Raw genomic sequence first — 18,635 nt, 5'->3', positions numbered from 1 at the left:
CATGGAGTCGCTCAGTCTGTGGCACTGCTCAGGTGTTATGAGAGCCCATGTTGCTCTGATAGTGGCCTTCAGCTCTTCTGAATTGTTGGGTCTGGCGTATTGCATCTTCCTCTTCACAATACCCATAGATTTTCTATGGGGTTAAGGTCAGGCGAGTTTGCTGGCCATTCAAAAACAGGGATACCATGGTCCTTAAACCAGGTACTGGTAGCTTTGGCACTGTGTGCAGGTGCCAGGTCCTGTTGGAAAATGAAATCTGCATCTCCATAAAGTTCGTCAGCAGCAGGAAGCATGAAGTGTTCTAAAACTTCCTGGTAGATGGCTGCGTTGACTTTGGACCTCAGAAAACACAATGGACCAACACCAGCTGATGACATGGAACCCCAAACCATCACTGACTGTGGAAACTTTACACTTGACATCATGCAACGTGGATTCTGTGCCTCTCCTCTCTTCCTCCAGACTCTGGGACCTTGATTTCCAAAGGAAATGCAAAATTTACTTTCATCAGAGAACATAACTTTGGACCACTCAGCAGCAGTCCAAAGGCGAGACGCTTCTGACGCTGTCTCTTGTTCAAGAGTGGCTTGACACAAGGAATGTGACAGCTGAAACCCATGTCTTGCATACGTCTGTGTGTGGTGGTTCTTGAAGCACTGACTCCAGCTGCAGTCCACTCTTTGTGAATCTCCCCCACATTTTTGTTTCACAATCCTCTCCAGGGTGCGGTTATCCGTATTGCTTGTCCACTTTTTTCTAGCACATCTTGTCCTTCCCTTCGCCTCTCTATTAATGTGCTTGGACACAGAGCTCTGTGAACAGCCAGCCTCTTTAGCAATGACCTTTTGTGTCTTGCCCTCCTTGTGCAAGGTGTCAATGGTCGTCTTTTGCACAACTGTCAAGTCAGCAGTCTTCCCCATGATTGTGTAGCCTACAGAACTCGACTGAGAGACCATTTAAAGGCTTTTGTAGGTGTTTTGAGTTAATTAGCTGATTAGAGTGTTGCACCAGGTGTCTTCAATATTGAACCTTTTCACAATATTCTAATTTTCTGAGATACTGAATTTGGGATTTTCATTAGTTGTCAGTTATAATCATCAACATTAAAAGAAATAAACATTTGATTAAACATCAGTCTGTGTGTAATGAATGAATCTAATATACAAGTTTCACTTTTTGAATGGAATTACTGAAATAAATCAACTTTGTCATGATATTCTAATTTTTTTGCCAGCACCTGTATGTTTGCATTCTTTTAATTGTGAGACAGAACTGTCATCTCTGTCTTGTCATGGAGCACAGTTTAAACTTTTGAAAAAGAGACAAATGTTTGTTTGCAGTGTTTGAATAACGTTCCTGTCTCTCTACAACCTCCTGTGTTTCTGTGCAAATCTGTGACCCAAGCATGACAATATAAAAATAACCATATAAACATATGGTTTCTACTTCGCGGATTTTCACCCCTGCGATCGAGGAGGGATTACTGTACACCTGATTAGTGCTAATAAAAGACACAGGATTTACTGAAAAACAGATTCCTAACAGTTTTACCGTGGCTGAGCAGGCTGCCAGTCTGTTGCAGGGAACACAGACACGCTCACAGATGTAACCGATGTGTGGGGGCTACTAGTCCATCGCTCACAAGTTCTTGACATGTTACTAATTTGATTTGAAGCCTTTGTCAAAGTCAGAATACCGCCATGATGATACTAACTAGCGCCAGAATTATGAACCTACAACTCTAATCTTTGAGCCACTGCACTGGCTTCCAGTTAAGTTTAGAGGTAAAATTCTCCATCTGCCGCCTTTTACCTTAACAAATTTCATAATTATTTTTTTCTAGAGCAACACGTGGGAATTCTTACATTTGGAACAGTTAAAAACAAAACAAACCTATGTGTCCTCAAGACTTTCAATTATGATGGCAGATTAGCACACTTATTTAGTGCTGCACATTCTAAGATATACGAGGTGTGACAATTTCATTCCCAGAACTGCTGTGTAATGTCGGCTGTGCTACAAAGTGCTACTGACATGTTGGAGGTGTTGAAAGCTGAAAATGTCTTTGAGTGGCTAAAGGGTTCGAGGAGGGGCTGGAATGACAACGCTGGAAGGGGATCATCCATCATGACAATGCCCTAATCCATGATGCACTTGCAGCTACTTGGCTAAGAAATCATTTACCAAGTTGGATCACCCACCTATTCATCTGAGTTAGCTCCTTGTGGATTGCCAAAAATAAAAACTGCCATAAAAGAAAAACAATTTTCAGATATTTCTGACATCTGGCTTAACATGACAAAGAAACCCAAGGGTGTCCCGAGAAACAGAGCTCCAGGTTTGTTTCCAGCCATGGCAGTGTTGTCTAACTAAATGCATAGCTGTGGAAGGAGATTACCTCGAAGGTGACAGTAGCCACTGCTGCACATTTTTTCCAGATTCATTCCGCGAATTAAACTGTCAAACCTAACATGTGTTGGTCAAATTGTTAACTATAAATGTCCCTGTACTAGTGAGAGTGAGTATGTCCTGCAGTAGACTGCCAGCTTGTCCATGACTGTTTCTGCCTTACTTCAACCCTGGACTGAAAAGAGTGCTTAGAAAATGCATGGATGGAGATATGGAGGCATCCACTACTGAGAAGATTAATGCAGAATTAATATTGAATTTTAAATGCCATGGAAAATAGGAGGGGGGGAGGCGTCACTATGCACCAAACCCTGGACAGAACAGACACAAACAGTGACGGGTTCAAATTCAAAACTGTTCAGCCTATATACATCGGACTTCCAATACAACTCGGAGTCCTGCCACGTGCAAAAGTTCGCTGATGACACTGCTATCGTGGGCTGCATCAGGAGTGGGCAGGAGGAGGAGTATAGGAACCTAATCAAGGACTTTGTTAAATGGTGCAACTCAAACCACCTACACCTGAACACCAGCAAAACCAAGGAGCTGGTGGTGGATTTTAGGAGGCCCAGGCCCATCATGGACCCCGTGATCATCAGAGGTGACTGTGTGCAGAGGGTGCAGACCTATAAATATCTGGGAGTGCAGCTGGATGATAAATTGGACTGGACTGCCAATACTGATGCTCTGTGCAAGAGAGGACAGAGCCGACTATACTTCCTTAGAAGGCTGGCGTCCTTCAACATCTGCAATAGGATGCTGCAGATGTTCTATCAGACAGTTGTGGCAAGCGCCCTCTTCTACGTGGTGGTGTGCTGGGGAGGCAGCATAAAGAAGAGGGACGCCTCACGCCTGGACAAACTGGTGAGGAAGACAGGCTCTATTGTAGGCATGGAGCTGGACAGTTTGACATCTGTGGCAGAGCGATGGGCGCTGAGCAGACTCCTGTAAATCATGGAGAATCCACTGCATCCACTGAACAGGATCATCTCCAGACAGAGGAGCAGCTTCAGTGACAGACTGCTGTCACCGTTCTGCTCCACTGACAGACTGAGGAGATCGTTCCTCCCCCAAACTATGCGACTCTTCAATTCCACCCGGGGGGGTAAACGTTAACATTATACAAAGTTATTGTCTGTCTGTATACCTGCATTGTTATCACTCTTTAATTTAATATTGTTCTTTATTAGTATGCTGCTGCTGGAGTATGTGAATTTCCCATTGGGATTAATAAAGTATCTATCTATCTATCTATCTATCTATCTATCTATCTATCTATCTATCTATCTATCTATCTATCTATCTATCTATCTATCTATCTATCTATCTATCTATCTATCTAAATGTAATGATTTTTACTTCATCCAAGTATCTTTACACAGCACTTTATAACACAGGGGTGTCAAAATTCTTCCTCTTTCTTCTCTTCCTCCCAACTAGTCTTCCTCCATGCAAGTGCTGTCCTCTGCCTGCCTATTCTGACTCCCCGAGGTGAGGTGAAGGGCTCCTTTGAAGCCAGATGCCGGAAGTACTTCCTGTGTTTGGGCAAAGTCTGGAGGAGGTTCTTCTGGGTCAGGCGGAAGTTTCATAAAGTAGAGATGATCCATACCAGCAGCTCCCCCTGGTGGCATCCACGACACCCAGCAGGGCTGTCCCACGGGACTACAATTCCCAGCCTGCCCCATGGTCTAGAAAATGGAAGCAGCGACACATGGATGGTGCCCTCTAGAGTGTCAGGGGGGTATATATTATACTCCGAACAGGCTAACTCCATCAATCCTTCCATTATTCTGGCCTCCATTACAGGCAAGGAATCAATTGCCAACCTGGTCAGGATGCTAGTCCATCGCTGTCCGTCCACTCCGTCCTCCCTTTCTTCCTGGATGGGTTGCCGGACAATCCCAAATGGCACTTACAATGCATTCATTGATTATGGTGTACTTTTACAGGAATGTGTGTGTGTGTGTGTGTGTGTGTGTGTGTGTGTGTGTGTGTGTGTGTGTGTGTGTAAATACATAAATGCACATTCTGTGGTCTTGTACTTTTCTAATAATGTTTAAAAATCTTCTGAGAAAAGAATTATATTGTAATAATTTGAACTGTAATATATATTTCTATGTTTGGGACACTGACAAGTTAAGTAGCTTGCTAATGTCAAGCAATGCCTCAGTAATGGGAACTGTACCAGTAACACCACTTTTCCCAGTAAGGTGCTAAGCCATTGATTAACGGTAGCTACACAATAGTGTACCATACGATAAATGCTGGTTGTTGACAGTCACCAAGAAAGGCAAATCTATAATAATAAAAGGCAAAGCCCTCACTGACTGACTGACTGACTCACTGACTCACTCATCACTAATTCTCCAACTTCCCGTGTAGGTGGAAGGCTGAAATTTGGCAGGCTCATTCCTTACAGCTTATTTACAAAAGTTAGGCAGGTTTCATTTCGAAATTCAAAGCGTAATGGTCATAACTGGAACATATTTTTTGTCCATACACTGTAATGGAGGAGGCGGAGTCACGTATCACGTCATCACGCCTCCTACGTAATCACGTGAACTAAAAACAAGGAAGACATTTACAGCACGAGTCACACGCGGGAACGAAGGTAAATGATGTTAATTTTTGACTGTCTGTTAATACTGTGTAAGCATACATATTAACACATGTGCAATTAAACGTGTGCATTTACGGTGTGATTTCTCAGGCTTAAAAGCTCACCTTTTATCAAACGCGGGAACAAAGGTAACTGACGTTGTTCACTGTCTTTTAATACTGTGTAACCATACAAATTAACACATGTCCAATTAAACGTGTGCATTTACGGGGTGATTTCTCAGGCTTAAAAGCTCGCCTTTTACTAAAAAGGTAAATGCAAAACTATTTTCAATCAGTTTATTGAAACGCTCCCGTTAAGGATTGCAATAACATATTCGCGAGATAAAAGAACGAAGTAGGGGGAAATGGAGGAACAGCCGCAAACAGCGAAGAGCAAAAAATTAATTAAACAATTGAGAACGGAGCGAGTTAAGCATACAAGCATGTTCATAAGGGAAACAAAGCACGGTGTAAAACGTAAGATTAAATTAAGTTTATAGAAACGCTCCCGCTGCGGATTGCAATAACATATTCGCGAGATAAAAGTTTAATGAGAAGACACGAGGTATAAACGAACCACACGCCGTGGCGCAACGTTAGGGGCAACAGTTTCAACCATTCTATGATCTGCTTCTCGCAACTGAAAGACGGCACATGGCGGATGTTAGCCGACTTGCTGACCGCAACGTTAGGGGCTTCAAGTATGGCGCTGACGCCACATCTCAGTGCCAACACTTTGCAGACTGTACTTAAAAGACACGCCCTCCTCAGTGGACAGTTAAAAACACCAATCAAACTAACGATGACATCAAGTATTACCCAATCAAAAGTAGGAAAGGAGGCATCTTCATAAAATGCGTGTGGGATGATTTGCATGAGACGCTGCTTTAAAAAAAAAATGATAAAAAAAATACGGGATAAATCCCGTCCAGTATTGATTCAAAACGGGACGCGCAATTTCATTCTCAAACGCGGCACGATTCCGTATTTTAAAGGACGGGTGGCAACCCTACAGTGCCAGGTAACCACCCATACAATCAGATTGTGATTCAGACTAGGAATGCAATGAATGTAATTACCACGATCTACATACAAGGCGAAAGTCTTGCAACATTCAAAGATGATGGTTTGGGATAATTAGTACTTATTAAGTACACCATGGCACATAAAAGAGCTTATAAAGCCTTGAACCGAAAAAAGCAAGATCTCAGAGATCGTAAAAAAAAAAAAAAGGAGGTAATGTCGTTTTACTCGCTGTACATTTTAGTCAAACATTACCAGTTATTCCACGAGGGAGACCAGCAGATGAACTCAACGCGCGTTTAAAATCCATGCTTCTCCCACGCTCGGTTATATGTCGCGTGTTCTCGGGTAGGTACACCAAAAAATTTATACATTTAACCATGTAATGGGCAAACAAAAAATGAGGTATACCCGAAGGCACTGCAGTAGTACTCAATGTAACTTTACTTCTTAAATGTTAATGTTTTACTGTTTAATAATTTATACGCTTCTTATATATTGTTCAAATTCTTTTATCAAAATACCAGTGACAGCGCAATGCACGATAACATGGAGTGAATACACCATACGCATCTGCCCACGGCCGCCCTGGTGTGCGCAGATAGGAGTTGATTCTAAAATAAAATAAACATAAAAAGAGTAATACAATCATCACCCATAAAGCGGATAGCAGACGTGACGTATTATATGTGTACCAGATTTCAAGTCAATAGGTGAAACGGTTTGCAAGCTACAGGTGATTTAAAATCCTGGACAGACCAACAAAAAGCCACGGTAGCAAATTGTAGAAGAAGATTTTACTGTTTAATAATTTATATTTATATGAAATGTGCTTCTTATATATTACTTCATATTCTCATATGATAATGATGTTAATGTTGTTTATATTGATTTCTATGTTATTGTAAGTGCATCTATGTGTGTATATGTATGTATGTATGTGTATATATATATATATATATATATATATATATATATATATATATATATATATATATATAAAATATATATATAAAAAATATATGTGTATATGTATATATAATATATCTGTATATGTGTGTATATGTGTGTGTATATGTGTATATGTATATATATATGACAGCAACACTCATAACAATGACAACACAATTACATTGACAATCATGTTACGTTATTTTTAAAATGTTTCCTTTACTTTTTCATAACCTCTTTAACACACTACTTCTCCGCTGCGAAGCGCGGGTATTTTGCTAGTTATATAATAAATAACAAACCTGTTCACACACAATTAAATAAAGTCAGACAAATAGCGTTCAAGCTATATGCAGTTCTATGCAATACAAAAAGGGTGATTTATGGCCATATACTGTACAGTACATTAAATAATTATGGCACTGATAGGATGCACACAGAAGAAGATCCTAAGATTAAGAAAGTGTTGCATGGAAAATATAAAATAAAATATAATCCATCCATCCAGCCATCCATTTTCCATGCTGCAATTTCTTGATGAGGGTCTCACAGACAAAATAAAGAACAAATAAAAAAATATCAAGGATTTGAGAGTGTGGTTGGTGGCACTCCAAGGGTCCGAGTTCTCTCCATGTGGAGTTTGCTCTGCACGAGTCTTCCTCCCACATCCCCAAGTCGGCTTAGCTGTCAATTCCAAATTAGACTCGTGTTTGTGTGACTGGGCACCATGATGGTTTCTTTCCTGCCTGGATGGAGCAGGGCTGAGTACGTCATGAAACCGTGTTAAATGAAATATCGCCTGACTATTATTACAATACAGTTATCACATGGAGACCCTAACCCCCGACCCATAAGGCTTTCCCATTCTTCGAAGGATCACACTCTAGTTGCCTCCATGTGTTTTCTCTGAGAGTTCATGTTTGTAATGTGCATTCTGAATATGAATGTACACCACAATCCATCTCATCTGCGGTTCCACAAATCAGACTGGCAGCAGATGGCAGAAAAATCTGACAGCTGCAAAGTGCTCCACTAAGACGGGTTTCTGAATTACAAACAGAACAGCGTTTGAGAAAATAGATTCCTCTCGGCTGTAAGTGAAGTGGGATCAGAGAACGCAGGTAAAAGAGAAGTTCATTTCCTTCCTATTCAGGCTGATCAATAAGCGGGCGGGAGTGGCCACCTAAAGAGGTGACGTCTGGGGGGCTCTTATGTGACACTGCTGTTTTCTTTCTTTCCCCAACATTTATTTTTTTAGCTCATATTCTGAGAGGGATCACCTTGGCAACACATCTGCAAATTAAGGACTGATTAAGTGATTGCTTGACTCCAGAAACTCAGATTTCAACGCCTCCTCAGCTTTGGCCAGACAGAAATATGTAAATCGTCACGACAAGCCGCATTTTTATTCCCCTTTTGTTTTTTTTTTTTCCAGAATACAGAAATAGCAAACTGCAGGGTGGAATCGTAAAGCAGAGCTAGAAAAATGACCTGTCAAGAGACAACGTGGAGACTTGGAAAAGAGTGGAACTCACTGGGCTTTTCCAGAATTCACTTTTGCCATTGGATGTCCTGTCAAAGCGGCCATGTCAGGGGCTGGCTGGCTGGCGTTGGCCAAAGAACTTCCGACAGCTCTAATGCAGGTGATCATTCTTCTCGTTTCAGTTAATTCTTAAACTCTGCTATCAGTTTCCTATCCGTCACGGGCAGGAGGCGCTATGAATAATCATTTGGCTCACTTTTTCTTCTGAAATTGCTGATTCTTGCTGAATTCATTTCTGCAGTGCACACGGTATAATTGTTGAGTTTTAGCAGCAAGATAATCTGTATAAGATTAACAGTGTTTTATTATTTTTTTTATTTTATTGGACCATGGGAAGTGGTTCATCCGGGCAGGAGTGCAGGGTGGCACTAGAGTACAGTCTCCAGGCGGTAGTGCAATCAACTGTGATTCATTGTTGATGTTAATGTTCGGCAAATTGAAATTCTCTCTAGTGTTTTAATAGGTCAAGAGTCACTGCTCAGTTCACTTAATCATGTCTTAAACAGGGTTCTGCTGAGGCACAGAATGCCACGTCTGAATCCCCCACCACGTCATTTAGCTAGCACTCGCCATGATTTCCTCCAAGTACTCCAGTTTTCCTCTCACACCACAAACACATGCAGACCTTCAGTTCATCAGCAGTTGGAGGGTGCGTGAGGGTCTTCTGTAATAGACAGGCATTACACCCCTGCAAGGTTCCTGCCTTGCTTAAAGTGCTGCTGGGATATCATCCACCATAGGGTAACAAATTGTTCCAAAGAAGGCAGGCACCTCTTCGCCTAATGACTACTGTGATGGGTGGCCGGCTAAATATTCCGGCCCACACCTCCAGGCCACCAGGTGGAGCCCTCCCAACAGCATGGAGGTTCCTCGAATTCCAGCAGGGCCTTATGGACCTTGTAGTTTGTATACACAGCCCTGCTGGATACCTTGGGGACCACCAGGAGTCGCTGTAGGGAGGCTGTCGGACTCTTACGTGCCCTATAACCCGGAAGTGCGTCGTGATCACATGACCAGAAGAAACGACGTGCTTCCGGGTTGAAGAAAAGGACTTTTACTCTGACCCAGAAGTAATGAGGACTTGGGGATTGTTGGACAGGAACCACTTCCGGGTCAGGGGGTATAAAAGGACTCTGGGAAAGCCCAGACATTGAGCTGAGCTGGGAGGTAGGGTGGCGAAGTGTCTGGGAGAGGAGGAGTAGTTATTGTACTTGATTATTGATTATTGGTATCTGTATGTGTAGTGTGGAATGGAGGATGCTTAGTGCACAGTAATATTGTAAAAATAAAAAGTCTTGGACTTTTACCTGGTGTTCGGCGTGGTACCTGAGGGTTCGAGAGGTCGATAACAACCTCAACTGTTACACTACAAACCAGTGGCACTTGCATCTTACATCATGAAGACCTTTGAGAGATTAGTCCTGGACCGTAGGAGTCCTTTTGTGGTGGACCACCTGGACTGGCAGCACTGTGAGGATGATGGCTTTGATTTCAATACCATCCAACCATCTTTGTTAAGGGGTAAACTCTGAGATATGCAGGTGGATGAGCCTGTGGTGTCCTGGGTATTGGACTATCTGTCGGGCAGACCCCAGTTTGTGAGACTCAAGGACTGTGTCTCCTAAATGGATATGGGGCCACACTGGAGCATCTCAAGGAACAGGTCTGTCTCGTTTTTACTTCACTCTGTACACCACAGACTATAAATATAACAGCAGGTCATGTTACTTGCAGAAATTTGCCGATGATTCTGCACTTTATAGGGTGTATTGATAAGGAGGATGAGACAGAGGAGAGGAGTCAGGGGGAGAACTTTGTTTCTTGGTGCAAAGAGAAATATCGGCAACTAAATATGAGTAAAACCAAAGAAATGGTTATTGACTCTCACCACACCAAAGAGCCTTCATGTCCGGTCACTATTCAAGGAGTGGATGTAGAGGTGGTCCATTCCTACATGTATTTGGGGGTCCAAATTAATTTCAGGTTGCACTGGCCTCAGAACACAGAGGAACTACATAAGAGCGGGTAAGGCAGGCTTCTTCTTCCTTAGGAGGCTGTGCTCCTTTAATGTGGGAAGTGACATCCTTCATGTCTTCTACAATTCTGTGATGTCCAGTGGTGTGTTGTGCTGGTAACGTCACTTCAAGAGAGGCCCACCGAATCATCAAGCTAATTAAAAGGGCACGTTCAGCTATGGGACACACTCTGGACCACATGGAGTTCGTAACAAAGCAGAAAAATGAAAACAAAACTGAGTGTCATTATGAACAACGCTGCACATCCTCTCTCTGACAAAATAATACTGAGGACTTTCAGCTTATGAATTATTCAGCTAAAGTATGTCAAGAAACGCTACGGGGGCTCCTTTATGCCAACAGCAATGCGTCTGCATAATGCAGCACTGTGACTACAACAGACAAGTCACGAGTTTTCTTTCTTTTTAATTTTCTTACTTTATAGTCATTCTGTGTGTATGTGTATTTATTTATTTACTTATTTATCTATTTGTTTATTATTTATTTATTTAAAAAGATTATTTAAAAAGCCAAATTTCCCCTGTGGACAAATAACGTTCAGTCTGTTGTAGGTTTGTGTAATGGATGTGTATTTGGTACAATGGTGCAGCTTTTTGAGTTGATATCTGCCATCAGGACTGCTACTCATTGTGGGAGTCCTTACTGTGTAAATGCATTCCATTAGTGTTACACTTTGAACATCCCTCTGGATAATGAAGTTTTCTAATTGAATTCTGCGAACTGCTGAAGGACCAGACCTACAGTCATTAGAAAGTGTCATTACATTATAAAAGCTGAGCAGGCCTAGTGCGTCTCTCATTACCAGTTACGACAAAATAATTCTACTGTCTAAACTGGGCGTCTGTCTCATTAGGAGCAGACACAGGCTGATGAGGAACCGCCATGGAGTTGTTTTAACAGACTAGTTTGAATAAAGTGAATCTCGTGAAGCCAGTGGTGGTTAGTTTATATTTGTCATGGCATGTCACAAGAAAGCTAATCTTACGCCAATGGACTTGCCGTTCTGGAGCTTATACAACTTAGAAAGTGTAGTAGTGAAGGTGCTACAGTATAAACCATAAGACTGCAGGTTGAGTCGCCACCACTAACTCCTTAGCAAATCTCCTAAACCTCCAAATGGAGACCTGTACAAACAATTGAGTTATGCACCTGTGGAGCTTAAATTACAAAATGTGGGATTAAGTAGAGAAATGTCTGCTACCGATGAGTATAACAAGCTGTCGCCCTAACCCTGGAAAACCTTAATGAGTGAACTGGACAGTCCATACACTAAATACACTCCAGCGAAATCTAGGAGCTCCACAAGAGCATCTACTTCCTCACAGGGTGGGATTGATGTTTGGTACCAAATTACTACAAATCCATTTTCTTAGAAACATACAAGCATAAATACTTGGGAGTGGGTGTTATATCTGCTCCCCTGCCTTAGCAGGCCCCCTAAACAGGAAGTGGACCTTACTGTACCTCTGCTCTCCTGGCCTAGCAGACGGCAGCTAGGAAAGCCCATCAAGGCAAACATGATCAATACAGCAATTCTGGGTAAACCTTAGGGTTACAAAAACAATAGCAGGGACCCTGATCTTAAACAACCAGTAAAGATTAAAGGGTTACCATAAAATACCTAAAAAATGAAGAGATCTAACCTAATCAGGTAGACAAGTGGAATCCAAACTGCTGTGAAAACTTCTTAGAAATGAGACGGCAAAAGCGGGAAATCGCAGAGCAGGGTGGAGAGTAGGGATGCACCGATACCGAAACGGGTATCTGGTATCGGCCTCGATACCACATTTTCTAAAGTACTCGTACTCGTTAAAAGTCCCCCAATACCGGGGACCGATACCACGGTCTGAGAAATGTCTATGTTTGAGTGGCGTGTAAGGGGTTAACCACAGGCGCCGAGTGCCCGCCCCCAGGCCCCGGCTGCAGCTCAGAGCGGGGAGAAGGCGAGGCAAGACATGTCAGCCGTGTGGAACTATTTCAAAGTGAATGAAGACGACAAAACAAAGGCGGACTGCAAATTGTGCTCAGCGAAATTGTCCAGAGGAGGCTCAAAAGGTAGCGCATTTAACACAAGTAATTTAATCAAGCACCTAAAATCCCAACACGACAAAGAGTACAAAGAGTTTACCCACGCTTCTAAACCAACACAACCCACGCTGCAGCAAACTCTTGCAAGACGAGAGAAAATGTCCAGAGACAATCCACGTGCTGTGAAAATAACACAGGCAATTATCGAGTACATTGCATTGAGTGACCAGCCACTCTCGGAGGTAGAAAATGTGGGATTCCTGCGTCTCCTCCATGTTCTGGAGCCCAGATATGATGTCCCAAGCCGCCGCTACATGACTGACACGGAGCTGCCTAAACTACACGACTCCGTGAAAAAACATATCCACAGCCTACTGCAAGCCTCCTCTGCGTTTAGTTTCACCACGGATATTTGGACAAGCAGTGTTAGCCCCGTGTCGCTAATTAGCCTAACCTCCCAGTGGATAGACGAGAGTTTCTTGTTTTTTTTGTTAAATTATATGACTAAAGCTGTTACCTGTAAATTTAAATCATGTTTTTATTAAGTACTCGGTATCGGCGAGTACTGAAATGCAAGTACTCGTACTCGTTTTCCAAAAAAGTGGTATCGGTGCATCCTAGTGGAGAGCGTAGACATTTAGCGTTGAGTGAAATGGGGGCCAGAAGGTCGGGTGGAACATCTCCTGTGCCAGTTGTTTAAAATAAACCAAACTCTAACTCCACCTCCACACATGGAGAGAACAGCCACAAACCCAGGGAATGTGCTGCCCAGGAAGTCTCCCTTTGGCAAAATGGTAGCGCAGTCTGCTATGTAAATCAAAGGTCCCGAGTTTGTGTCTCGCTGCTGTGACTGAGAGGGGAAGTGGTGGGAGAAATGAGATGCCCATGGGCTGAAGAGAGAGCCTGCTGCTATGTGAGAGGTTAGAAAGCTGATGGAAAATTCCCTTTTGACAAAGATGGGTAAGCATCTGCTTCTGACTTGCCAGTTTGTGGCCAGTCCCTGCCTATGAGGACATGAAATAGGGTTGGGTGAGACCCTGAGTGATTAGTTGGCAGCAACAACAGCATTCTTCAAACTTTTCACCTGATTCTCCCCTTCCATTTCTTAACCATTTTTGCTTTGTATCTTCCACCATCGTAACCTATCGTCTATGGGGGAGGAGTGAAAGCTTTAGATTCGTCAAAAAAAGTTTTCGACAGATCTCAATGTTTTAGGGTCCCCTGACACCAAAAACATTGATATGTTGACGATGGGTGTGTGTCTGTCTGTGTGTGTCTGTGCATCACATTTTCTTGAGAACAGTCTAGAGCTAAAATGGCTATATGGAAAGCCTGTTATGAGATGACGATGTGCTGAGGCACACTAGAGGAATCCTCAAATACTGTAATTCTGCAATTAATTATGAATTCTTCTTGTCACTTGCTATCGTAATGACCTATTTTATGAACGGAAAGATCAGCCTCAGAGCGGTAAATACAGTGCATCCGGAAGGTATTCACAGCGCATCACTTTTTCCACATTTTGTTATGTTACAGCCTTATTCCAAAATGGATTAAATTCATTTTTTTCCTCAGAATTCTACACACAACACCCCATAATGACAACATGAAAAAAGTTTACTTGAAGTTTTTGCAAATTTATTAAAAATAAAAAAATTGAGAAAGCACATGTCCATAAGTATTCAGAGCCTTTGCCGTGAAGCTCGAAATTGAGCTGAGGTGCATCCTGTTTCCCCTGATCATCCTTGAGATGTTTCTGCAGCTTCATTGGAGTCCACCTGTGGTAAATTCAGTTGACTGGACATGATTTGGAAAGGCACACACCTGTCTATATAAGGTCTCACAGTTGACAGTTCATATCAGAGCACAAACCAAGCATGAAGTCAAAGGAATTGTCTGTAGACCTCCGAGACAGGATTGTCTTGAGGCACAAATCTGGGGAAGGTTACAGAAAAATTTCTGCTGCATTGAAGGTCCCAATGAGCACAGTGGCCTCCATCATCCGCAAGTGGAAGAAGTTCGAAACCACCAGGTCTCTTCCTAGAGCTGGCCGGACATCTAAACTGAGTGATCAAGTGAGAAGGGCCTTAGTCAGGGAGGTGACCAAGAACCCAATGATCACTCTGTCAGAGCTCCAGAGGTCCTCTGTGGAGAGAGGAGAACCTTCCAGAAGGACAACCATCTCTGCAGCAATCCACCAATCAGGCCTGTATGGTAGAGTGGCCAGACGGAAGCCACTCCTTAGTAAAAGGCACATGGCAGCCCACCTGGAGTTTGCCAAAAGGCACCTGAAGGACTCTCAGACCATGAGAAACAAAATTCTGTGGTCTGATGAGACAAAGATTGAACTCTTTGGTGTGAATGCCAGGTATCACGTTTGGAGGAAACCAGGCACCGCTCATCACCAGGCCAATACCATCCCTACAGTGAAGCATGGTGGTGGCAGCATCATGCTGTGAAGATGTTTTTCAGCGGCAGGGACTGGGAGACTAGTCAGGATAAAGGGAAAGATGACTGCAGCAATGTACAGAGACATCCTGGATGAAAACCTGCTCCAGAGCACTCTTGACCTCAGACTGGGGTGACGGTTCATCTGTCAGCAGGACAACAACCCTAAGCACACAGCCAAGATATCAAAGGAGTGGCTTCAGGACAACTCTGTGAATGTCCTTGAGTGGCCCAGCCAGAGCCCAGACTTGAATCCGATTGAACATCTCTGGAGAGATCTTAAAATGGCTGTGCACCGACGCTTCCCATCCAACCTGATGGAGCTTGAGAGGTGCTGCAAAGAGGAATGGGCGAAACTGGCCAAGGATAGGTGTGCCAAGCTTGTGGCATCATATTCAACAAGACTTGAGGCTGTAATTGCTGCCAAAGGTGCATCGACAAAGTATTGAGCAAAGGCTGTGAATACTTATGTACATGGGATTTCTCAGTTTTTTGATTTTTAATAAATCTGCTAAAATCTCAAGTAAACTTTTTTCACGTTGTCATTAAGGGGTGTTGTGTGTAGAATTCTGAGGAAAAAAATTAAATTAATCCATTTTGGAATGAGGCTGTAACATAACAAAAGGTGGAAAAAGTGACGCGCTGTGAATACTTTCCGGGTGCACTGTAATTACTGAAATGTTATCGAATAGTTCAGCTAACTTGGGCCCAAAGCCAACTGACGCTTACATCTGAATTTTTGCAATTCCAGGGTTGTGAGGAGCCAGAGCTTATAGCACGAGGCACAACTCTAAACCCACGTCCATCAGACTGAGTTATCAGGTGTCCCATGAACACTGGGAGAGCACGTAACCTCCACACGGAAGAGCAACTGCGTCTGCCCAGATCTTGTCTAAGGTTGCAATATGAGTGCTACATGCCAGCCTGGGCATTTTCAGATGTGATTGATGTTTCTGCTTGTTCTGTAAGCTCTCCATTTAAAAAAAAAAGAAAAGCTAAAAAAGAAAGGCACTGACCAGTGATGGAGGACTCACCCTCTGCTTGTCGGGTCGACAAACCTGATTCCAAGTAGTCCTTCTCTAGGAGGTTGAGGTGGTGACAAATGAGGTCAAAGAGGTATTGTCCTTTTGCATCCCTCTGTTGGGAGAAAAAAGAGAGCCCATGATTAATGAGACAAGAAGTCTGACGAAACAAGAGGAGAACAATCGAGCTGCTTTGGTTAGCTAATAGCTATGTGGTCCCAACATCTCCTCCAGGTATCGCGGGAAGTGGCATATGGAGGATAAATAAAGCCTTCTGCCTGGTAAAAGCCTCTTGCGTTCCTTTTTACTGCTATAATAATGTCAACTTACCTTTCCATAATTGCATTATAAGTGAAGGCAACCTATCAGGACGCCATGAAGGGATGAGAAGGCCACTTTGGGTAACAAAAGGCTAGAAGTCCCTTGTAGCAATCAGCCCTCTGCAGGCTGCAGGGCATTTCTGCAAAACCCATAAGAACATCGCAGCCCCTCACGTTTCCAGTGCCTGGCGAAGCAGTGCAAGAGAGGGGGGATTTTAATTAGACGTACCAGATGCTGTTTATTCAATCACTTATCCCAAGCGGCGTTTAGAAACTATTAAAACACCTCGTACTCGTTTTTGTCTTACTCAGAAAAGGCTTTGGCAGTCAGCAAAGATGACACAGCGGAGAATCCAAAACAAGACAAATGGGCCTGAACCTCCAGGGATAAAACGGGGAGCTCACGTGTTAACCGCGCTCATCAGAATGGCTGACATCATGAAAAATGTCAACATCGCCAGAGCTGTAGGAACTAGCTTGCACCAGTTCACAGAAAAGTACTGATGGTGTCAGCAAAACAAAGCCCTTAAATAACAGGAAACAGAAAAACTCGTGGTCCCCAAACAAATGTGATGACGCACAGATCTGGGGGTGCGTCAAGGAATACGTAGAATTTCTGAAAAGCAAAAATGTCTGACAGCACAGAGAGACTATCTGAACGTAACGGAAGGAATGGTCCAAGACCACTAGGAGGTGATTTTAAGCATGCAAATGAGCCACTAGTGTGATCTAATTGTTCTCAAAGACATGCATACCCTCCTACAGATATGTTCAAGAGAGACCCCTCTGATGTGAAATTAGTATAACGTTGCAGAGCAACAAGAAGAGCCACCAAAACATCACTGAAGCAAGCAAAATGCAGCCCTTCCAGATATGTAGCTGTGACATTACAAATACAATATGAATCTAAAGTTTCTCAAATATTTGTACCTCCAAACCTGACTTACATATTCTACTCTGCTTTTGGTGCTTAAGAGACCCCCCTGACTCAAGCATAGCACTGGCAGAAGCTTTCTTCTCTCAGCCAATAAGGATCAGCAGCAACGCAGGAATCAGCCAGTCCACTAGAGGGCACTCAATCATTCACACATCCACCCAGACGCATGTGTGGACAACTTAACACAGAGAGACCCCGGAGAGACTCCATACACGGTAAACTTCAAGGCCGGACCTCTAGAGCTTTAAGGCAACTACACTAACCTCCGCACCGCTGTGCAAGTTTTTACTGGTTTGCTTTAAACAATAAAATTTGAAAATTCATTCATTCATCTATTTTGTTTCAAAACTGCTTATCTAATTTATAGGACTCGAGCAGAACTTAGCTGACATGTGGTGGATCACTTCTGGACAGGCTGGTGAAGATCCTGCCCTGCTTTGTGTCTCATTTTTGGAGATCCCAAGCTTCTTTTCATCAAGTGTGGGACACAGGGGAATGAGTTGAGAGTTACACCACGGCCTAACCATTCTCACCTTCCTCTCTCAACCAGGAAGACCTCAACCAGCCAGAAGACCTGTCAGCTCACTTCAGCTCCACCTCCTCTTCCACGTCTCCTGGTTCATCTGCTAATTAAGAAGACGAGGACACTTCAATGCCAAAACTATCACTTTCATGAATAGCCGCATGGAATGGAGTAGCTCATGGTGTCCATCCCTTCATTTTCTTCCTTGTTTAGCTTACTAAATATACTGCATGTCATGATCTGCTTTCAAATATGTTTGTTTTTGCTGTATTTCAATTTTTTTAATATATTTTTTCTGTTTAGGGCTGTTATACATGGTATTACTTTCTGTTATTAGTTTTCTCTTGTTTAAAGGGTCCTTTAAAATATTTAACATTTTTACACAATGCCATTTTGTTTCTTACAGATGTCGCTATTTTGGGCAGTATTGTTTTAGAGGTTACTATGGGTGACATCCGAGATCATATTGGACAGAGTTCAAGGGTATGAAGGGCAGCTCCATGCATTTCCTGGTATCCAAAATGGGATAACATCCTCTTCCTTGTTAGCTGACGCTTTTATAGAACCCTAAGCTTGTTCTCTGGCTTCGATTTCTGGTTACGACTCAAGATAGGATGGACTGTTGGTTAAAGAATCTAGGCTTGGCTTTTGGTAATGTTTCAGTTAGTAGTCACAAATATATATATATATATACAGTGGGTACGGAAAGTATTCAGACCCCCTTCAATTTTTCACTCTTTGTCAAATTGCAGCCATTTGCTAAAATCATTTAAATTAATTTTTTCCCTCATTAA

General features: G+C 42.8%; 1 protein-coding gene across 1 annotated transcript in view; it reads right to left on the bottom strand.

The window, feature by feature from the left end:
• Positions 1-18,635, bottom strand: part of LOC114667509 (FERM domain-containing protein 5) — a 389,463-nt gene that overhangs the window by 101,479 nt on the left and 269,349 nt on the right. The window contains 2 exon segments of the mRNA XM_051920945.1: positions 16,081-16,107; positions 16,110-16,176. Coding sequence (XP_051776905.1) covers positions 16,081-16,107; positions 16,110-16,176 — 94 coding nt within the window.

The sequence above is a fragment of the Erpetoichthys calabaricus genome, chromosome 17 (assembly GCF_900747795.2).
Source record: "Erpetoichthys calabaricus chromosome 17, fErpCal1.3, whole genome shotgun sequence".
Classification (NCBI taxonomy): domain Eukaryota; kingdom Metazoa; phylum Chordata; class Cladistia; order Polypteriformes; family Polypteridae; genus Erpetoichthys; species Erpetoichthys calabaricus.
This window is presented reverse-complemented; position numbering and strand designations above follow the sequence as displayed.